General features: G+C 36.3%; 1 protein-coding gene and 1 long non-coding RNA gene across 2 annotated transcripts; one reads left to right on the forward strand and one right to left on the reverse strand.

The window, feature by feature from the left end:
* Positions 1-10,342: 10,342 nt before the first annotated feature.
* Positions 10,343-12,422, reverse strand: LOC110025953. Its single transcript, XR_002294160.1, has 3 exons — positions 12,059-12,422; positions 10,662-10,839; positions 10,343-10,523 (listed from the first exon to the last, which is right to left on the reverse strand). It is a non-coding gene; the product is annotated as an uncharacterized LOC110025953 (long non-coding RNA).
* A 2,876-nt stretch (positions 12,423-15,298) lies between these two features.
* On the forward strand, positions 15,299-19,200 carry LOC110025942. The gene is made up of 6 exons (XM_020726641.1): positions 15,299-15,733; positions 16,607-16,846; positions 16,935-17,069; positions 18,254-18,382; positions 18,461-18,547; positions 18,622-19,200. Exons 1-6 carry the CDS (start codon positions 15,368-15,370, stop codon positions 19,033-19,035), a joined length of 1,371 nt encoding a protein of 456 aa, XP_020582300.1. The 5' UTR covers positions 15,299-15,367; the 3' UTR covers positions 19,036-19,200.
* The last annotated feature ends 5,178 nt before the right edge of the window (positions 19,201-24,378 follow it).

The raw sequence follows: 24,378 nt of genomic DNA on the forward strand, positions 1-24,378 counted from the left end.
CCTTGCGAGAGCTTCTCCTAAGCACCTTATGTCGATCGTTCGAACAAGGCGTTTCTCTTGTCATTATTTAGCCAAAAACAATTAACGAAGGCTATGTTCGATTGTCTGCATCTTTTTCCTGAGCCGTTCATGTGCTTTGAGATTCATGCTGAAATATTTTGATATGTACATATTCAATTACCCAATTCTCTTGCTCCTAGGAAGTTGTACATTACACGATGATAAGAGAATCTTTTTAACATATATAAAATAATTAAATGACATTATTGTGAAATAATGGACTTCCTTTGATTTTCGTGCATAGGCCATTATAAATAGGATTTGGGGCAAGGGAGGTTTACACTGTCTCCATCTCTTTTGCTCCTTTGTCTCGTGTCCTCTTTTTGTGTTTTTTGTGGTGCCTGACAAAGGAGCGTCGCCTCTGAAAAGAGTATCCTTTTCAAAGCCACAAGTGACATGCAGGTGCAGACCCGTAAGTTAGACGTGAAGTGTAAGCCAGTGTGTGGGGTATCCAAGGAAGGGATGAGTAGGAAGAGGGTTGTGCCTAAGCCAAGAGCCAGTAATCGTGAGAGTTGATCTGGTTCTTCGAGTTTCCATGCGAGCTCCCTTCAGGAGAGGGTTGTAAGACAAGCTAGAGGTCGTTCTGATGATCAACCTACATGACACTCATCAGGAATGAGTGTTTCTGCCATAGGAGAGAGATTGTCCTTCCATATGGTTGCGAGGGTCGCCGTTTCCCATAGAAGTCCTGAGGAGGCGACAGCTAAGGCCAAGACATGTCATCGATTGATTAAGAATGATCTTTTTCTTCTGAACGTGGAGGACAAGGGAAAGCCGATGAGGATATTTCCTTTTACACCACATCTGATAGGACCCTAACCTATCGGTCTCCTCTAAGCACAAATCCTTAATCCTCAAGCAATCGGACATAGGGGACTCTAGGAAAGGAAATCACAAGGGATTAAGGGATTTTATCTATGTATCAACTGATCGAAGTGTTTCTTTTATAGGAAGAAGCTCTCCTCACCAAAGAGAGTGACAAGGCCATCGAATTTTTTCTCCAAAGTGATGAGGAAGCTTTCCTCATGAAAGAAGATGACGAGAAAGTCAGAATCTTCCTTGTCCAAAGTCAAGAAGAAGCCTTCTCACTGTAGAGTTGTCGGAGAGGAAGAAAATGACCGCAAAAATGGAGAAAAAGATGAAGAGGATGAAAGAAAAAATTTTCCCTCGCCTTCTCTTCAAAGGAAATGAAGAAACCCTCCAAGAAAGCTCGTCTCAAGCTCCCTTCCTCTTGCTCTCCTCCCCAATTCCAATGGATACCGATCCAAATGAAATGAGGCCTTTTCCCCTGGTTAAATCTCCTCAAAGGGGTTAGATAAAAGTTCTAAGCCACATTCCTCATTTAGCATGGTCCCAAAATGCTTTTTATGTCATTTTAAGGTGGATAACTAGACAAAAGGAGGAGGACCACTGGTCATGGTTGCTTAACCGGCATGAAACCAGGGTTCAGAGGTCAAAAATTGTTAAATAGGTTATTGCAGCATGGCCATGCCAGGTTTGGGTGTGGTCACAACATTGTTTAAAATGTCACAGATTGGGGTCCGGTGTGGCTACGCCCGAGGCCCAGCATAGTTACTCTAGGCGCTATCTGACCATTGTGGTCACACCAGTTGATGGACCTGGAGCACTTAAGGGAGGCTTTAGCGTGGTCACGTCTGATATAGGCGTAAGCACATCACTTTTCATGTGTGGCCATGCCAGAATCAAGCATGGTTGTGCTAGGCCCCAGAAAATTTTGGCTTCCGGAAAAGTCTATCAACAGGGTTTTGAACCTCGTGGGAACTTATGGAGGCTCGAGTATGAGCAGTTACAATCTTGGGACATCTATAAGGGTCGTGAATGCATCTTGAAAGAGCTTAAGAAGGTGAATCGTACACGTGCCACTGAGCATGACGGTTCTAATTCTAAAATGTGTATGTCCAGACTTTAAGCTTAAGGCATGAACATGTATGGAGCAACCTTTTCAACGATCTATCTCATGGAAATATCTATCTCACCCAGATACAACCCAGTTCCATAGAAACAAACGTTGTCATGGAGGATACCAGTAGCGATGTTGGCTTAACCATGATTGACTCGGAGTACAACTATGATGATGCAAAACCCAACTATAGCATCGTGTTAGTCAACGAGAAGGTTATTCTTATGTTGCATTAAAAGAGTAGAAGTCAGCAGACTTCATTATTTTCAAGCTTGTTACTCTATGCACGTCAAGTTACAGTGTATCCTACTGGAAGCTTCATGTTACTTGTAGATAGTGAGTATGCAATTTTCCAAATCTCTTAATAATTTATCACTGATCAACCACTTAGGAATTTGATCATGACAAGATAGGTTGATACAATAGTAATGAAAGTGTTGGGGGGATGATTGTTATTACATTATAGGTTTTTCATGGAGTTGACTATAATAAAATTGACACTTACTGTGAATTGTTTGTTCTTTTATTCCCAAGTAGTTAGCAGTTCTATACTTTCACTATTTATATCCTTTTACTAGAAAAATCAATATAGTATGCTCGAAGTGGTGATCAAGTGTAGGGGCCTCAAGTTTATTTTATTGTAGATACTCTTAAAGATAATTTTGATAGAGTTTTTTGTTTTACTAAGCATAACATCTGCCGAAATATTTGTGATTAATGCATCGACCATGTATTCCATTATAGGGGAGAAAAATCATTGTTAGTGAAGGTAATACGTAGCTGACTTTTGGGCTAACAACAAGATTAAGTTGCCAAGTACACTTCTCTTAATTGAAACCTTTTAAAGCTTGATTAAAGAAAGGTCTCAAGTCCATCTCCATAAAAAGGGTTGTGACTAGGTCCTAAATATAGATTGACTGAGCTCAAATTAGTTTGTAATAAGTTTCTTCTGTGAGTGTCTTCCTCTGTCTATGAGAAATCACTCTTAGTCTGATAAACTTCTTTACATTTTTATTCTTGATTGGTTCTACAATCAGATTAACAGGTGTCTAGATTCTTTAGCATCATGATCATCGACACAATGATATACACAATACCTTTGGGGATAGTGTAATTGACCTCCAGTTTTCATTAATATCAATTTTTAGAAGTATTCTTATTTTTTGCTTCCCTCTACATTATTGGCCCTTAAGTCTCATAATAGAGTATGAACAGACAACTTTTTGATTGATGGTGGTGCCCCCTTTACATTCTGTGATCGACTTTCCTTCCATCATACAGAATTTTCCCTTCTATTGGATGATTTAGATATTCCTAAAAATGTGTTCATTCCTTAAAGAACTTGTTTGGCATTTCTAAAATTTTAATCCCATCACTAACCCCATAGGGAAACATTCTTCCCTTTGCTCAATTTAACCCAAAAATGCTCTTCAGTGGATCTGGAAACTCGCTCCAGAGGAATTGGGAAGTGAATTGTACTCCTCAATAAAAATATGATTGTTAGCAAAATCCAATAAGTTGGCAAAAGTTTTTTGTCACTGCAGATAATGGACATGGTAGATGGGACTTACTTTTAAGCCTTAGATGAGTGTCTCATGGGATATTGTCAATTCAAAGTCCCAAACCATGATCTTGTACTAAAAGTGAATGACAAAAGCCTATAGAGACTACCTTGGCCTTTGACAAATTGGCTCCAAAGCCAATATTTTTTTTTGCGGAATCTATGAGTAAAAAAAAATTTGCTGCTAACAATCGCTTGAAATTCACACATGAAGTAATTACTCTGAGAAACAAAACATTGAACAATCTGACCACTGAATCTTTAAACATCATGAAAAATAAATAACACTTTATAACATTATTTATGCTAAGTAGGCAAACCATCTATTTAAATGTAGCAATATGGCAAGGGATTTAGAGCTACCTATATAAACTTTTAATTTTGGAATCTTAAATCTTAATCAGGCCTTAATCTCGACATTCTCTCTAAAAATGTACTTTATAGTTGATATGATCTAAGAGTTTCATTTGACCTTTCTTGCCTCTTGTAAATTGAGGGTGTTGAATTGATATTGTTCATATTATATGTCTCATCTTTGCTAGCCATATTGACGAAAAAGCTTCCTTGTGTTGTTGTGGAAATTACCCTTCTTTGTCTTATTATTGATCCTAGAGGAGAGAGTATGTGCTCCCTTGGTGCTTATTGTAGCTTTTTGTTTATCACCACTATCATGTTCTCATTAATTTGTTTTATTATAAATTCTTTAATACACTACATGTTACATTGATTTCCTTGCTACTTAGCTCTACTCCTTCTGTGACTCATCTTCTTGCTTATGAGATGTTCTATGCTCATCACACTATTCAAGGTGTTAATAATCCCAATTTGTCCATGATCTCACACCAACGAGGAAGAGTTGATAAAAGGGAATATTTAACCTCGATAATAGACATAAAAAAAATAAGGAAAAAGAATGTTCCCCTGAACTCTTTTGCAAACTTTTATTTTCAGATAATTCTCTTATGTGTCAAAAATAATTGCTCATGTCACATAAATACAAAAAGATCTTTGATTTCTCTTCTTTTTGGTTTTCTCTTGACATTAATATAATAATTAATATTATCCTTACTAGTGTCGCACTGTGGTAATGTCCCTCGAGAAATGCTATTGTTAGCTGGCTCAACTTTTGGAGTAAAGATTTGTCTATCAATTTAGTTTTCTAGCATGTTGATCTTCTTGAATGATGGTGAATTGAGACTCCTTGTTAGGAGGCATAGTTAAGTTTGACACTTGTGCAATGATCACAATAAGTGAGCTATCAAGAATAGCTCATTGATTGAGATATGCTAAAGTGGATCATTGAAAGTTTGTTTTAAACCTCATTGATGTAATAATACAATTTAGAAAAAAGAATGAAGCATAGTAGCTCTTACAAGAAATCCCAGTGTTGACAGTGAATGGTCCTTATCCTGTGATTTTTGGACCATTTGTCAGACAAAAAAAAAGTTAAAAAAACTGAAAAATTAATAAAGTTCCACTTTTAATGAACCTTTGGGTGATACAGAAATTTTGGAGGATTGTTGTTTCTAATTGGAGAAGTCGCGACATCCACTAAAGCATTATCATCTCAATTCATAAAGTTAGGGAGATTAGATTTGTAAAGTTGTAAAGAATAGTTGCATGCATCATAAAAGCATATTGAAAGATTGAGAAATGGGGAAAGATATATTTCAGTTTTTTTTTTATTATTATTGATTTTGAAAAGAAAAAGGGCAAACCTTCACGGCTGAAGAATATATTACGCTTCAGTTATTTGGAGTCTTGGTGACTGTATAATGATCTCATGTTGATAGTGATACATGACATATTTGTATAAGTTTTAAAGGAATGTGAGATAATGATAGAGGAGAAAATATTATGTCTGGTTATCCGGACGTGCGGACGACAACGTGGATCATACCATGTGCTATGTTCAATGGTATGGTGTGATTCATATCGTCGTCGTCATGTCTGTCATCCGTATGTAATATTTTCTCATGATAAGGAGACCTAAAACTAATTGTTTGTTTCCTTTTAATATTTAAGATGATGAGATCTTGAGAAGGTAAACAGACTACTTAAATCCAAAATGCTAGAAAATGCCCATTAGTCAAACAAGTTATTTAGGTGCTTTGTGTGTGGTGAAAACATTCTTGTATGTACTTTTTGAAAGTCTTTTTTTACATAACTGAACTAAAAAAATTTTCATTTTATGAAGTAAAAAAAGGAAAGAATGCACTCATAATGGTTGACCTTAATCATGAGCCACATTTTAATCTTTTTCCAAGTTAGCAAGGTTAATCACTCTTATACAAGTAATTGACGATTACATGAGAGAATTCTTTTACAAGAGCCTTAGGACCCGTTTGGGGTAGCTTATAAGTGCATATGGCGTTTTCAAAATGCCGCCATACCGTTTGGTTCGCGTGTTTCGTCATCTTATCTGAAACCACGTTTGGGTTTTTACACTAAACGCAAGTCGCAGGTCGAACCCGCGGTCCGCCCGCGGGCCGCGTTTTCGGATAAACAGCTTATCTTGAAACTCACAAGCTGCCACAAATGCACCCTTAGTTTCTATGTTTTATTCCTAGACTAGGTTTAAAATTTTAAATTTTATTATTTTAATTTTGACATTCTTTCATCATGGTTGTCTTCATTTATTTTTGTTCTCTAATTTCTCGAAGATTTACATACCTACCACTCAGTTCCTATCTAGTTATATATCTAACACCCAAACTTCCAATTCTATCATCTTAATTAGAGTTATGAATTTTGCATAATCATAGGTATTTCACTCTTTAATAAATGAAATGGTAGTTTTTATGATGTGATGTGAAATATTTTGATGTTATAAATGTAAGGACTATTTACATGTATTGTTGACCATTACATATACTCCACATAATGAGTTGATCGAACACGACAAGAACAGTGTACAAAGAATGTGACACTGCACAATTAAATGTGAAACGCCTGAATGTTCATCAAAATTGAACCAAATAATGCACGATCGCAAATCGAACTCTATCATTGTATTTAGAACATCAAATTCAACCAAAGTGTCTTTCATGCTTGGAAGAGGTGAGCACGGAGAAAACGACAAAATGCTAGTGCAGTCATGTGTGGATCAAATTCGAATTACCACGATCACTGTCGAGTTGCTCAAACAATCCCCTAGCTCAAAACGGAATGTACAACCACATTCAAAACATTGAATTTACTTATAAATGACACTCATATTATTGTGATTTCACACACCAATTAAAAGCACATAAATAGGGGCATAAATTAAAATGAAAATAAAAATTATACATGCAAAACCCTCCCGTGCATTCCCAGTCAAGCCACCGCCGATCCCCATATTCTTGTACTGATATGTCGCCCACCTTGCGCAATAAAATGATGCCACGTGGTTATTTTGAATTTCAACTTATTGAAAAGTTAATAAAAGATAATAAAATCTTTTATCTTGCAGGCATCATCCCAGAGAAAAAATTTTCCATACAGAGTCCAGACGCAGTTATGCGTCTAGACTTCAGTAAAATTTTGTCATGTGTATTTGACTGAGACAGCCTAAAAATTGATAAAAAAAACACCAATAACATCCCAGTAACATCACGGTGTTATTTGCTTGGTCCTCCAGTCGGTGTTATTGGTGATGTTCAAGGCTGTTATTGCGGTGTTATTATGATGTTATTTGAGCTGTTTTGTAGGGGTTATTGCGGGGTTACCACGGTGTTATTTGTGTGGTTCTCCGATCAGTGTTATTGACGCTCATCACTGGTGTTATTGTGATATTATTGTGGTGTTATTTGAGTTATTTTGTGAGCTTATTGAAGTGAAACTGCGATACCAGTGATATTGTGGTATTATTGTGATGTTATTAAAGTTATTTTACGCAATATCGTGATACCATCAACTTCACCGCCTCCTACTGCTCCGGTGAGCTTACCGCCCTTTCCCCAAAGTTGTTGCTTGGCCCTTCCCCGATGACGTCATACCTAGACCGGCGAGCTTCCTTTCCCATAAATATCATGCTCCATCCCGTGAAAACCCTTTGTCACAGCTCTCCATTGCCTCTCCTCTCCTCCATTACCGTGGGTGACACCAACAATGATTAAGATTAGATGGAGAAACAAAATTCTCGATTCTATGAGTGAATCATGTTTCCTACTCTTGCAGGATTTGGATTGGTTACCATCTTGATTAAGGCTCTTTTTGTGCAGTTGCAATTTCTTAGCTTTTCAGCTGTAGCTACGCTGCCCAAGGAAGCTGCTGCGTGAAAACAACTGTGGGAAAGCTGGTTGTCTGCTTGGTGTAGCTGTATGAAATTAGATGTCGGGCAGTTGTTTATGGAAAAAAGGTCATACTGCTCATGTTTGGTAAAACTGTTTATATTAAGATTGTAACAATCATTTTTTTTGAACTTCGGTAAACTCATAAAGTGCTAACAACTTATGTTTAGGAATAATAACACATATGCAACACAATATATATGTATTTACATATCTAACACATAAACTTTGAAGTTTTATAAAAAAATTTAGTCGCATAAATGTAATGAAGTTAAATGTAGTGTTTGATGTGTAAATATGTGAAATTAATTATGATTAAGGAATAAAATTGGAGTGTTAGATATGTAATGTATAATGAAACTGATTATTATATGGAATAATTTTATGTATTAGATGGGTTAATATACGAAATACATGACCGGCGTAAGGAAGGAAAGAATTCAGTAGTATTATTGTAATAAGTATTTTATCCACACAATATTATAAAAGAATAAAATTTTAAATAGTGTTGTAATAAACACAAATTGAAGAAGTGAGCTAAAATTATATTTTAGTCTACAAAATGGATATCTTCTTATTTAATGATTTACAATACATGTACAATGAAAATAGTAATTAGAAAATATGTACATAACTCAAAGTTTGCAATAACTACAGGCCACACTAAGCAGTACATAAATACACCGAACCGTACATAATTACAAATTATATGTAATAACTTCTTACAACACAAAACTTGTATTTAAAACAGTAGCTAAGTACGGATGCTCATCTCATGTCACAGTGAGTATCATAAGAGCAAAAAAAAAAAAAAAAACTTAAAAAAATTTAAAACAGAATCAACAAGATGATTACATTATTCTACCAGACTTTCCGCAAGTGATGTTGTCCATTCTTGATCATCGTCGTCAGGGACATCCACCAAATCGTCTGCCTAACGGAAGAAGTGACACTGCTCGGTGATGCTCCGTGGGCAGCTGTAGAACTTTCTCCCGTAGTTGAGTGGCCAACATGACGTCAGCAAGGAAGTTTGGAGGCCACAGTGGCAGAGAATGCGTTGGGATGTCCCGGAAATCCATGAGCTTATGTTTTCCTGATTGCAACAAAGGAGTAAACAATAGACAAATATTGTAAGTATAAAATGGAATAGTAAACAACAGACAAATATTGTTCTTTTACCTAACACAAAAAAAATGTAATGTTTATAAAATATGCAGCCATTGCTTATGCCTCTGCCTCAAAGAGTTACAATTAATTCATACCTTGCCATCATATTCCTTCTTGAGAAAAATTTCAAGAGCAATACATGGAGGAGTTCCAACAGTCGACTTCGGTTGTGAATGTAATACTACTTTTAATACTGCCAAGTTAACGAGCATCATCAAGTAGAAAAGGAGGAAACAAAAAAAAAACATCAATTTATCGCAAAAGAAATTAAATTTCAAACTAAAATCATTATTAATCCTGTGTGAGAACTTTGTATTCTTCTTCCACTATAACAAGACGTGCATAAATTAATATTTCTAAAATAAATTAGTATTACAAAAGTAAAGAAACACATGTTTCTTTTTTTCAATTCATGAGAAAAGATTCTCAATTATAATCAGAATCAAACTTGTATGACTAATGATGAGAAAGAATGAATAAAAAACAAGGAATCCAAAACTGATCCCACATAGCTGGAATGCATCAACTGTAGGTACAACAACAACAATAGCAACAACAAAGCCTTAATCCCACTACATGGGGTCGGCTACATGAATTCTTTTTCTCCATTGCATCCTATTTAGTGTCATATTTTCATTTAGTTCTAGTAAATTAAGATCATTTTTTAAATAATAAGCCCCAAGTCTTCCTAGGTCTACCTTTGCCTTTCTTAACACAAGTCAAATCTAAAACATCTACTCTCCTAATCGGATCATCAGATGGTCGACGTTTAATGTGACCAAACCATCTAAGACGGCTTTCTCTAATTTTGTTCGTCATAGGAGCTACACCAACACTATCATAGATATATTCATTTCACATTTTTGTCTCTAAGTGTAAAGCCACTCATTCGCCTAATCATTCTCATCTCAGCAACACTTAACTTATTATTATGCTTCTCTTTTAAAGGCCAACATTCAGCGTCATAGAACATTGCAGGTCTCACCACCGTCTTATAAAATTTTCCTTTCAGTCTAAGCGGTATTTTTCTATCACACAAAAGGTCTGAAGCATTCCTCAACTTCAACCAACCAACTTGAATTCTACTACTAACATCCCCATCTATATCACCATCGGTTTGAACAACGGACCCAAGATATCTAAATCGTTCACATCTTTTAATAATTTGATCACACAAAATCACACTTCTGTCACTAGAGCTACTACTACTAAAATTGCATTCCATGTATTCAGTTTTAGTTCTACTTAAATGAAGGCCTTTAAACTCCAATGTAGACCTCCATGACTCAAAACATTCCTATTGCTCACAACTCAAAAAATCAGTAACAAGTCAATTACCATACAAACTAGTGCATGCCTTAGAGTAACCAAAATCTCATATCTTTAACCGCGGAGCAACACTCCCATCTAAAAGGGCATTTTGCTAATTGCTTTATCATGCTTGTCGCCAAGATCCTTGAGCAAGGAACACCTTCTGCAGGATAAAGGCCTATCATTCACCTAGTATATCCTTCAGGCAGTTACTTGTTACCTTCCTCCCCTAGATTTCATTAAAAATCTGGTCAAATAATACATTGCCCATTTCAAAGGAAAAGGGTACGAACATAAGCCTGTAATGGTTTAGTATATACAGCATATTTACATAGAAAAATAATCATAATTTCATAAATAAACTTACTTTGTTGCATCATCAGCACAGATGGCAAGCCAACGTCTCAAAGAAGAAATTTTCTTGCGTATGCCTGTGTAGGCATTTGGAGGCACTGCTAAGTTGGGCAGGGAGAAAGTATCAACCTCTATAGAGTTTAAACTATGAACCTCTTCAGGCGATGATAGTACATCTTCCTCTTTGATCTCTGCAAAAGTCCAAAATATGGCCAGTTGTCTGAGCATTCCTCTAAGTATATACATGAGAAGAGGAATATATGACTAATACTCTAGACAAGAATAAACAGGAGTCATTTAGAGAACATAATACTAAATCTTTTCACATACTATGGTGCATGCCAGCGGCATGATAATCCAGATCTCCCAACAAATAAGGCATGAAAGCAGCAACCTTAAGGCAATCTGGGAATCTAAAGTTTGTTGTATACAACCAGGTAATGAGGAAAAAAAATGCCCAAGTACCTGGGAATTGGTCCTAGAGATAACATACTCCGGGACCATTACTCTTTAGTTTCTTTAAATTTTTCAGTTTTTCTTTTGTTGATCTCATTTCTATCCTAGTTGTGTTTTTTTCATGTTCTTGTCCTATTTTTTCTTGAAAGTTTTTGATTAACTTTTGTCAATTGTTCGCTAGTTGCCTGATTTGATTTCATTCAAATATGGATCACCAAAAATGTTTTTAACAACTCAATCCCATGTGATAGAGGCTTCTTTCCCCATATTAAAGCCAAGAAGCAAAATCTATTTTGATTGTTTTTATATACTCCTAAGAGATGCATCAAAAAGTAACATTCAATGTAATATTCCAAACTTTATCTTGAAATTCAAATCATACAAGTTACAATGACAAGTAAGCACTATTATTTTATCGACACAAGATAGCATGCAATATGATGAATATTTTAACAATGCATCAATCTACAAAAAAAAACACTTGATAAAGCAGAAAACATTCAGAACTCAGGTATTATATTTATCACTTTTGCATAATAAAACCAACATGGTTGAAATGCATCCTTTCCTATGCATCTATAGATAACAGAAGATGTGTCAAAAATCTCACGAGCTAATAACATCTTTGGCAAATTCTTTATCATAACTAGTTGATTGGGAAACATGACAGAAAAAGGGTGAAAAACATAATCAGAATTCCATAATTGATTTGATTTAAGTTTAATTAGCATTTTATATTTTTATTCTCGGTCAGTAGCTCAACCTAATCTCCATGCCAATCAATTTGGTTATTATGGCATGAAATTATATTAAAAATTTTTAGCATAGTAACCAACATTTGATTTTCATCTTATAGTTTTTGAAACCCTTGTTGGAGAGAAAAGAAGATGAAAAAAGTACTGAAGATGCAACTTTTTGCAGCTATTTTCAGATGAGGAAAAAAAGGATATTTACTTCACCAAAGAATCGCGCTACGGTGGAAGAAGCGGGCTGTGCAGGTTCGAGGGAGAGGAAGGAAGAGGATGGAGACTCATGGACAGAGGTTCCTTTCAATGAGAAGATAAGAGAAGAAGAAAGAAAGAGCCGAACTGTCAGAGATGATGAACAACAAACGAACGCCAGAGAAGGAGGGGTGGAAGGAGCAGAGCTTCATTTCGCGTAACAACCCGAACAAACCCAGACCTTCGATCAAAGGGGCAACTGTGTAAAAATAGAACGGCGGAAGGAGGGCCTCAGGGTCGATCCTGCGGCCCACTTTTTGCGAAACCTCCCTCTGCGGTGGCTGCGAAGTTCTTCTGCCACGCCTCCAAACAACAGAAGTCTGGGGTGGGGTGTCGCGAAGCTGTCTAGCCGTGCCGCCAAACATACCCTAAGTGGTGGCTTTGGCTAATTACTTTGATTAAAAAAATATATATAAGCACTTGTCATGTTAGCGTGGAAATTATGTGTTATATTTCAATTTGTAGGTAACTCAAGCCCCATGCACATTTTTTTAAGCATGATGGGTTAAAGGTTCTTCTATGTCGTATCAATGAGATTGGAATGGTTTCTTGTTTGTGCATTATTATATTTTATGCTGGAACATGAAGTCCCAGACATACTTTCTTAAGCATGGTGGGTTATGAAGACCCTTGGGCCATAGTGTCGAAAGGCACTAACTGTGCATGTTTTTTTAAGCATGATAGGAAGGCCTCAGCTCGCCAATGTAGCCCCCTAAATAAGGATGACACCGAGAGGCTACCAAAGTGTTGTCAGATTTTGTGTGAATGTCGATCATAAAAGAGTAACTAAATTAAATATAAATTGAACTTGCACGACTCATAGGAGAGTGAAGTTTTGCATGCTTGCCACCAGATCCACAACCCCACATACATGAGCAAAAAGGCAATACTAATATCTTAGGAGAATTGAGGCCCAATCCGAAGAAGGTACGAGTGATCCTAGATATGTCATCTTCTCAAAGCATCAAAGAAATGCAAAGATTAATTGGCTGAATTAAGGGACTCAATTGTTTTATTCCAAAATCGGGTGCAAATGCGCAGCTTTCTCTAAGGTACTTAAGAAGAGCAAACATTTTGAGTGGACTCCCGAATGCGAGAAAGCATTCAAAAGTGTGAAGGAATCCTTAGCATCACCCTCACTGCTCTAAGGTCCAAAACAAGCAGAGGAACTATCTGCATATCTCGGTGCCAGATGAGAAGCTTTAAGCTAGATTCTGGTCAGAGAAGAGGAGGGGAAACAATTCTCAGTCTATTACATGAGTCGAGTGCTCCATGACACCGAAACCAGGTACCAGATTATGGATAAACTAACATTTGTTTTGATTATTTCCAAACATGGGCTACAAACATATTTCCATATTTATCCAATCTGGGACATCACGGATCATCTACTAAAGTTATATCACACAACCAAAGTACTCGGGTCGACTGTTAAAGTGGGTGATGGAGCTCATTGAATACGACATTATATCCTCTGAACGTCAATCAAAACCCAGGCAATCGCTGACTTCCATCATATTTTTCTACTATGGAAGAATCAAATGAAAAAGATTTTCCCAACAATATGACATGGCTCTTATATGTTGAAGTGGCCTCCAAACAGTCAACTGTCGATATGGGGCTGGCCCTGAGCAGCCCAACCGGAGAACACCTCAACCTGTCGATTTCGGTATAGTTTGAAGTCATATATAATTAGGCAAAGTACAAGGCATTGATCTCTGGGCTTCACCTAGCTTATGAAACACATGGTAGGTACTTTTGAAGTCAGATTCTTTGTTGGTCGTAAACCAACTACATAGAGAATTTGAGGTTAGAGAGGAACTGACAATGAAATACCTCGCTAAGACGAAGCAAGAGATCGGGAGATTAAAAAACATCTGCATTGAGCATGTAGGATGAGAGAAGAATCATGTCGTTGATATCCTTTCCAAACACATCAATTTGGGCGAACCCCTACAAAGACTTACTCGACTGGCAATCAAGGAACCAGACGCGATGAAAATTTTGGTTGAAGGAATGTGGAGTTGAATCGATCCGTACATCCTCTATCAAAAATCTGAAAAAGTGTCAAAACATGTTAAAGATCCAAGGTGTTTTAAAATCAAGGTTGCGTTATATTTGATGATCGAAGGAAAACTCTTCAGTCGATCAGTAACATCGGTATAGCTGAGATGCTTGAGAGAAGATGAATTACAACATGTCTCCAGTACATGCACTCCAGAGAGTGCGGCAGTCACTCCGAGGCAAAAATGTTAGCCTATTGGGTGCAAAGGCAAGGGTACATATGGCCCACCCTTTTGAAAGATGCGGAGAAATTTTCAAGAAGATGCGAGTAATGTTAAAAATATGTACCCCTACATCATCAGCCGACTCGGAAACTCCAACCGATCACTAGCACCTAGCTCGACATGCGAACCTTTTCCCGGTCTCTCTATTGAGAATTTCAGAAAGAAAAATCAGAATTCAACAATACACACACACACACATATGAGCAGGAAATAAAATATATTTTAATCATTTTTGCTGTTTTTTTTTTAAATTATATATATGTTAATATTTTAATTTATAATATATATTATATAAAAGAAATATGATGTTAGTTTGTATTCATTTCATCTCGTTGCCTCATCCTCAACGTTGTGCACAGACATAAATGCTTACGTCTGGACTCCGAATGCAATACTTTCTCCATCCCAAGTGTCTCTCCACCCCTAATGAATAACAAAATTGATAAATCATATTTAATTTTATTATATATATTGTAAGCATTAATCAAATCTTTAAGAAAAAAAAAATGGCTGACCTTACCGAGAGATTATTATATTCGGACACTGAAAGCAAATTTGAGTACGGTGTCAAAATGACAACGTGAAAATGTGGGTCTCACTGAAATACACGATTTTTATTATTTCTTAAAAGAGTGAGATCCACCCTGACACTTGTCTATTTTTAATTGAAGACCTGACACAATAATTTTTCGACATTACTATGTTTATGCTTCTATTCTTACAAAGTTTTTGAGCAAATCAAGTTATAACATTTAACTATATGATACAATAACGTTTTAATGTTTTAATGAATTTTAAAAGGGCTTCCTATGATTCAATAAACCTGCCTACGTGGCACCATTTCATTTGTCATTTTTGCATCAAAACGCCTTTACACAGACCCATTTTGAAAGATTCAAACAATCAAAACCTGCACTTTTACGCGCCTCCTCCGCCTTCCTCCACCTCCCCTCACTTCCTGGTTCCCACTCACGATGACCAGTGCCTACGCTGCAGATGGCTTCTACCCAGTCGAGCCGTCCTTCGCGTCTCCTTGCGTCTCCTTCCCTCCCTCCCCTTCCCCCCTTCGCCTATTGACACGTTTTGCAGAACCGCACCGCCCCATCATCTCGGATCACCGGCAGCTAGACTGGATCTGGCTTCAATCCCGCTCGTTCGGCGCCTCTGAGGCAACTTCTGCACGAGCCATAGGGATGGGACTTGGCCCCGAGGAAGCTGTGGTTTGGAAGCTCTTTACGCCGCTGCAACGCGTCCTGCTTGTTGCCCTAATCGCAATTACCTCTGCAGAGAGGAGGCGATCCCAGAGAATATTGCAGCTTCAGCTCTCTGTCCACATTAGGGTATTTCTCTAAATTTTATTAATTGTTTTAATGCATTAGTCTTTCATTTTTATTATTTCTTTTAGGGGCCGTGTGGCAACGGACTTAGAGCAAGATTTAAACTGGATGTAGGCTAACGGTTATTTTGGACAAATAAAGCTGTGGATTTGATAAATCCGGATTTCGACCGCGAATCATGGATTTACTAAATCTAATGAATCGGTGGATTTATGAGATTTACGTGATTTGGTGGAGGAGCTATTTGGTTTATTCTACTTAATTGCCAAACAGTTATGCTGGATTTACAGGATTTAGTAAATACATTACCATACAGTTTTTCGGATTTAAACCATTCAGGATTTAGTAAATCCAGATTTACGGGGTTTACTAAATCCTAATAACTTAAATGTCATCTTTTGCCAGACAACCCCTTATTGATTATCGAATTTTGCCCATAAATTTTGGATTTTGTCAATGACTAGGGTTGGCTTGATGATATCCTACATACTTATAAAAAAATGGTCTTTTTCTTATTAACTTCTCGTTGATTTGTTGAGAGGACTGCTAATTGGAATCAATGCCTTTTAGCTCCAATCTTGCTCGAATTGTAATCAGTGGAGCCCATTGTTTGAATCAAATATTGATTTCTAACCATACCATCTTATCATTTTCTATATGAATTGAATAATTTCAGCAATCAAATGGGAGTTAAGGCAATGATTGTCACAAACACGCCCTTAAATATTTCAGTGGTTTTTATTTAGCACCAGATCACTTTTTAATAGTACTTCCCGGCAAGTTTGAAGTTTTGAATTTATTGTGTTCATCCAACAGTTCTTTTTGCTTGTAATTTTTAATTTGAGATAATTTGTTCACATTTGCATACATGAACAGGATGAGATGTTAAAGAACATGCAGTTGAAACATAACGATTTGTTGGATCAAATGACATTTATGAAAGATCACTCTCCAACATCAGGCAGCAACTTTCAGTCCAAAAATGAGCAGGTTATAGTTTCTGAAATGGTGGAAAAAAATAAAGCAAAATTCTTCCATGGCGATTGTCGGGCTCCTTATTTCAACCCAGATGGCGGCATTGTTCCTCTCTGTCATAGCCAATCCATTAAGACAAAAGTAAAGGCTTTCCAATCAGCATTGTGATCATTTATTTTCTTCTTTGATGCTAATTATTAAACAATATCTAACCTATACACCCTCACAGGATGTTTGTGTGACTCAGTCTAGCAAAGAAAGATTGACAGAGAACAATTATGAGATATTAACTGAGCAAGAGGAACGCCGAATGTCTGATCTATCTGATTTTTGTTGGAGTGTTGCTTCTTCTGTAGATACTCAGGTGAGGGAACTGAAACAGTTTTTGTTCACTTCATGAATGAGGCAGATATGAACAAAATTTCTCCAACTTTAATGATTGTATTTCTCTCTGTTGATCTGACTGTTTTTTCTTCAAGGATTAAGTATGATGAACCACAAACTAACTAATAAATTTAAGCACCATTAAAGGGAGCACCACTTAGAAATATCAAACATCCATCACCGGGTCATTGCCAATTACTAATCTATGTTATACTTTTAAATAAATTACATGTTTCTGGTCAGGAGTTAGAACTAAGCAAACAACACAATTCTGGTATACATAATTTGCATATGAATCATGTAAAAAACTATGCTTTCCACTAAAACCAAGGCTTATTTATTATCAATCAATTGGAATTTTTTGATAAAAAATTGCCAGGCAATAATTTCTTTAAGCATGAGTCTTATAAGTCAACAACTAATTATAAAATCTATGCTAAAAGGAAAAAAATTATCTTGAAACATGGATTATATGATATTTAAAAAAAAAATTTCTATTCATGCTTAAGACAGTAAAAAAAACAATTTTTTAAGGACTAAATCATATAAAGCATAAAATATATTAGTTGTCATTTATGGAACTAAATTAAATTAAGGAACAAAATTGTAGGTATGGAAGCTGTTAGAAATGATATCAATTTAATTTAAAGTATGCCTTCCAAAGTTAAATTTGAATGTACATCTTTTTATGATTTCTTTCTAAACTTGTTTGTTTTCTTTTTCTTATTATGCTCTACTTCTTCCTTTTATTCTTTTATTTGAAGGCATGCCTTTGATATTTATCAACTTGAAGCTTATGGACATTCCATCTTTTATTCATTTTTTTCTCATTCATCTTGCCTACCTTATCATCAACTTCAAATAAAGAAGTGAGAACAAAAATAACATCTTTAATCGATTGTAAATGTGCTATTAGTGTTTTGTACAAGAGCATCATGAAAATAAGGCAGAAATCAAAATAATTTTTCAATAAAAACTCTTAAGAAATATATATGGAGGAGATTAAACATTAAAACTATATTCCATGATCTGGGATTAATACCCCAAATAATCTTAAAATATAATTTTTAATAACAAATGTTCTTTGAAGATCCATGTTTATCTTTTGAGTTCTTTGGAGATCCGGCCCTAATTATTAATAAAAATGTTTGGTGAGCTTGTTAGCCTGCAGAACTGAGCACATTGGCAGCAGAACAGGAGCTTTACAATCTTAGAAAGGAATTCGAAGAGAAGAATGCCACCATTAGGGAACTGACAACTGCTGCTCATACTTCCAATGTTACTTACTCTAAGGTTGTCTTTCACTCCAATTTTCTGCATTTCTGTTTTTGAAGCCTTAATCTTACTCGGAATTCATTTCTTATCAAATAGAGGATTACAGAACTGGAAGAGGTTATAAGAAGGAAGAACATGGTAATTACGAAGTTGAAGAAGGATATGTTTGTTTTAGAGCAACAGGTAAGATATCCTCCATAGTCCTTTAAAGTTATAATGTTTCAATAAAGCTTTGGATCAATGGAAATTGGTTGCAGATAGTCAAATTCACGAGGCTTCGAAGGCCATCATCGACGCCTTTTGCTTCAGACTCAACCACTGAACGTCCACCGCTTATGACGGAAAACATTCTCTATGACATGAGCAGCAGCAGCACATCCTCCTCTGACCGAGATTCTCCTCAGAGGGGTGGATTCGGATTGAATCCATCAAGCAATTCAAGCAATGGGATGAAACATGGGAGGCTTGATATAACGAAGGTTATGGGCTCTTCTGTCTCAACACTACAGGAAGCAATGTGCCCTCTCAGGAAGAATCGTGTGAGCAGGAAACTTGAAGCCAATGCTTCAGTAAGTTCAAAGCAGTTTGCTTCTTCTATCACAGATGAGAAGAAGTCTAGGAGCAGAAAGCCGCAGGCAGAGATGATGACTGCAAAGAAGAAATGGATTTAGTCCTTTTAAGCAAGTTGACAGCTACTGTGAGCTGCTATTGTTTCAGAGCTTGGGGTAGGCGTAGGATATGTTCCAGCTTTGCGAGGCTTTGGCTGAGTTTAGTGTCAGGTTATATGTGCCGGTTTCTTACCAATAGAGTATTATTATTTTTATTATTATCAGCTGTAGGACTTTGATGAATTTCATAGATTGTAAATGTGTTTGTGTTCTATTCCTAACTCAATTGGGAATGGGGATTTATGCAATTACATTTTTATGTGAAAATCTATATTTGGAATTGAATAATCGGGAATTAGGCAGGTGGTTAGAATTTACATAATTATAACTGGAATGGGCATCACTTTTAGATGCTATATATGTCGGTGTCCGCTTAAGTGCTACAGGATGGTTTATTAGCTTCCCGTAACCTAGGACATCCGTCCAAACCATCCTGGTACGCGCCTTGAGCGCAGGATTGGGATCGGTACACGTTTAGCCCTGCCCTGAAAAGCTTGCCTTTTGAACGATAGTAGTTATAATCTGAGATGTGTAAGATGCTCATTTTTTATATTTGAGGACCATATTTTGCCTTTTTGAGACCTCCCGCAGTCCGAATGAGGCTTAAAGCTGCTCCGACCAACACTTCAGGTGCAAAGGTCCAGCGTAACCACACCTCACCGTTGGCGTGATCACTTCAGAAACGGGCATGGCCACGCCCTAGGAAACCTGGGCTGGAGCCGAAACACCACGACGGAGCACTTCTGAGGGTGGCTTGGCCATTCCTTTGACCGAGAGCCCGGCGTAATTATGTTTGGTCTCCAGCGTGACTATGTTGAACTCTCGTCTGTAATGCCTTCTATAGTGGCATGACCACGCCCGATTTTGGCATGGCCACAACGTGACATCTCAAAGCACGACTCTTGCCTGACGATCTCCAAATTTCCGTCGACAACGCCGTTGGGACCGCCAGATAATGTCTTTTGCATTGCTCTTCGCCCAAAAAAAGGGTTGGAGACTAATCTAGGCTCATTCTAAATGGGGAAAGGGGGCTTTAGGCCATTGGATAGTGGCTCCCTGAGCAAGGAGAAGAAGGTCGAGTGTCATTTCTTGAGAAGAGCTTCGAGAGTGAGGGGAGGAGCTAAGCAGGAGATATTTGGGGTCTTTCCTTTATCTTCTTCTTCTTCCTTTTGATCTTCTTCTTCTTCTTTCTCTCCATCTTCTTCTTCTTTCTCTATAGCTTTGGTGAGAAGAGTGTAGAGGAGAGCTTTGGAGGAGGAAAGCTTGAGGATTTTTGGAGATTTTTCTCTCCATCCTTCTTCTTCTTCTTCCACTTCATTGTTTCTTCTCCGGCCATCATCTCGCTGGAGAAAATAAAGGGAAGAAAGAGACCTTACTCAGAGCTTTGCTGGAGGCGTTTTTAAGAGGAGAGCTTCTTCATTCTTAGAAAAAGGATCATTGTCGGAGTTTGAGATTTCGCCAGAGCTCGGGATCTCGCCGGACCCTTTTTTGCAAGGAGAGCTTCATCTTTGCAATCGGGGACGTCATCAAACACCGCGTATGTGATACATTATGTCCCTTGTGTTTTCCATTCCTTAGCTAGCCTTAGGATTGTTTTAGAGATTATTAGGGCTGTTATTGTTTTTGTTCTAACCCTATAACTTTAGGTTCAACCTAAGTTGAACCTAACCTTAAGTCCAAACCAATTTGGACTTAACCCTAAAACCTTAGGTTCAACCTAAATTGAACCTAACCCTAAGTCCAAACCAACTTGGACTTAACCCTATAAGTCCAATCCAACTTAGACTTAACCTTAAACCTTAAGTTCAACTTAAATTGAACATAACCTTAACCCTAAACCTTAGGTTTAACTAAAATTGAACATAACCCTAAGCTCAAACCAACTTGGACTTAACTCTAAAACTTAGGTTCAACCTAAAAAGAACATAACCCTAAGTCCAAACCAACTTGGAAGTAACCATAAATCCTTATATTCAATCTAAATTGAACCTAACCCTAAGTCAAAACTAACTTGGACTTAACCCTAATTGTTTAGGTTCAACCTAAATTGAACCTAATCCTAAGCCCAAACCAACTTGGACTTAACCCTAAAATCTTAGGTTCAACCAAAATTAAACTTAACCCCTATGTCCAAATCAACTTGAACTTAACCCAGAACCATGGATTCAACCTAAATTTAACCTAAACCTATGTCCAAACCAACTTGAACTTAACCCTAAAACCTTAGGTTCAACCTAAATTGAACCTAACCCTAAGTCCAAACCAACTTTGACTTAACCCTAAAACCTTATGTTGAACCTAAATTGAATCTAACCCCTAAGACTAAACCAACTTGGACATAACCTTAAAACCTTAAGTTCAACCTAAATTGAACCTACTCAGTCCAAACCAACTTGGACTTGACCCTAAACCTTAGGTTCAACCTAAAATGAACCTAAACCTAAGTCCAAACCAGCTTGGACTTAACCTTAAATCCTTATGTTCAACCTAAAATGAATCTAACCCTAAGTCCAAGTGGACTGAACCCTAAACCTTTAGGTTCAACCTAAATTGAACCTAAGCTTAAGTCCAAACCAACTTGGACTTAACCATAAACCTTAGGTTCAAACTAAATTGAACCTAACTCTAAATCCAAACCAACTTGGACTTAACCCTAAATCCTTAGGTTCAGCCTAAATTGAACCTAATCCTAAGTTCAAACCAATTTGGTCTTAACCCTAACTCCTTAAGTTCAATTTAAAGTGAACCTAACCCTAAGTCCAAATCAACTTGGCCTAAACCCTTACTTAGATTTTTTCTTTTACAAAGTACTGGAAATGCCTCCCCAAAGGATGTCCCAATCCTCACTACAATGTTGAATGTCTTTCCTCTAACTCAACTCACAAATCTCACCAAAATCTCTAAGTAAACTCACCTAAATCTTCCCAACAACAAACCCTACCCTACTATCATCCGATAGCATGAAAAGACTTAGCCAAAACTCTCTAAAAACCTCCTTTACATCTGCCAAATAAGTCCCCATGTAGTGGGGAAAACTATTGAAAAATGGCCCAACACTGCATGGTCGCATATTTGGTGCCTAGGCGGCCAAGAAGGCGACGCCAAGGCCCTTGGTAAAAGCTCCTAGCCGCCCAATGGTTGGCGCCTTGGCGCCAATCTCTTGAGGCACCTTTTACTCCACATCACCTCCGCTTTGTTCAATTTCTTCTCCACTTTTTTCCACTTCTACTACCTATTGTACCTGTAAGAAAACATAAAAATATATTTCTTTAAAGTTCAATTTAATCCATAAAAATGTGCAATACATAAAGGAAATTAAGCATACTTTCTACATATCATTGGCTCATTTGGTAATACCTATGGTTAAAATAGGTTGAACAAAGTTAAATAAAAGACATCTTAGAATAGCTCAATGTTCTAAATCATAATCTGTCAACATACCTCTCCTCACATCACCATTAGTAAAGACCATAAATTCAAGTGCCATACATCAACATACAATGATAATCTACATGTAATTCAACTCATCTTCCTAACTATATTTGATAAATTAATCATGTATATCATCATCTATCTTTAAAGCATTTTTAACCCTCTTCTGTAAAGAAGTATAAAAATTTTGCACAAATTGTCACACTAGTAAACTTCATATTTAATGCATCAACAACCACATTAATTTATCAAGCTAAAATATATTATCGAGAAAAATATTTTTTTTATCAAGTGCAACCTTCGATTCTTTTTAAAGTTCAATGCCATCAAAGTCAAGATTAATTTGAGTACCAAAGATATGTATAAATCTCACATCTCATTTTATACAAATACTATCTCCAAATTTTCAATGTAAATGCAACGGTTACCAACTCCAAATAAAATGTTAGGGTGATTTTGTTCACGTGGCTTCAATTATCTCATAATATATACAACAATCCTCTTATACGCGTAAAACACACAACTCAATCATCTCAAAGAAACATCATTCAACACTTTAAAACCTTTAATATTAGAAAAATAATTACATAAACTAAAACAACATCAATTAAAAAAAAGCTACTTAAAATCAAATCTTAATTAAACTAAATTCAACACAAAACTAAACTTAAAATCTACTTTACTCCAAACCTAATCTTAAGTCAAAGTTAAAATATATATAGATATATTCCAAATATAAATCATTAACAAAACTAATTAAATCCAATATTAAATGACTCAAGCTAAAAAAAAACACTCAACCAACCAATCCTACTTCAACCCTAAACCCTAAGACCAACTCTAATCTCAATACTTATCTATAAATATACACACAGAGCTAACACTCAATGCTTATGTATATGAATAGCAAGATTGTAATGCATACCACTCAATACTTATGTATATATATACACACATAACTAACACCTAATTTTATGCATATACATTCTTAATACCTAAGCTTCAAATGATACATACCTAATGCTAAAATCTTATGCATATACATTCCTAACACCTAAACTTCAAATGTTGCATACATACCAAAATTTAAAAAGAAAAAATTGGGCCAAATCGTCTTGATTGCTGTTTGATTTGGCTGGATTAGACCAATTTTGAACCAATTGGTCTGTCTCGTCAAGCCGGTCAGTTTGACTGTAAGTTTATTGAAATCAGACTTTCAGATGACTTTTTATCAAAGTTTGAATGTTTCTTGCTAAAAAAGACGCATCGAGGCCCTTGTCATGCATCGAGATTCGTGCTAGATGTTGGAAATTTGTTGAAGCTATATCAAACATGATATCAACAATGTTTTAGGTGCTATTTGAAATATTACTTGTTTTAAAATGTAACACTCACGTGTTATTTTTAAATTATGGAACATATATTTATGCGTGTCACTGTCAAATCATTGAGAATTTAACAAAAAAGGAAAAATATGGATAGGGGTTTTATAATGAAATTTGATATTTGGGTGAGAAATTTAAAATTGGATGGAAGAGAGTGCTAGATTTTTAAAAATATGTGCAATTTTGATATGAGGCTTTTACATAAATACCATATTATTTTATATAATGTCAACTCTAACGCCAAACATTTATATTTATATGCACACCACTCAAATCTCTAAAAGAACATAGAAGAAAACATCATCATCATCTTTTTAAAAGTGAAGAAGTCTTTTTCGTGCATAGATTTATGATACCAATTAATTATAAGCGTAAATATCAAAATTTGAGTGTTAGATATGTAAATACATATAAATTGTGTGGTATGAATGTAAGTAGGACTGTCAAAACCGCTCAGCTCATGTTCGGCTCGTTAAGAAGCTCGTGTTCGGCTCATTCGCTTACTACTAATCAATTATATATATATATA

Source organism: Phalaenopsis equestris, unplaced genomic scaffold, assembly GCF_001263595.1.
Source record: "Phalaenopsis equestris unplaced genomic scaffold, ASM126359v1 Scaffold000343, whole genome shotgun sequence".
NCBI lineage: Eukaryota > Viridiplantae > Streptophyta > Magnoliopsida > Asparagales > Orchidaceae > Phalaenopsis > Phalaenopsis equestris.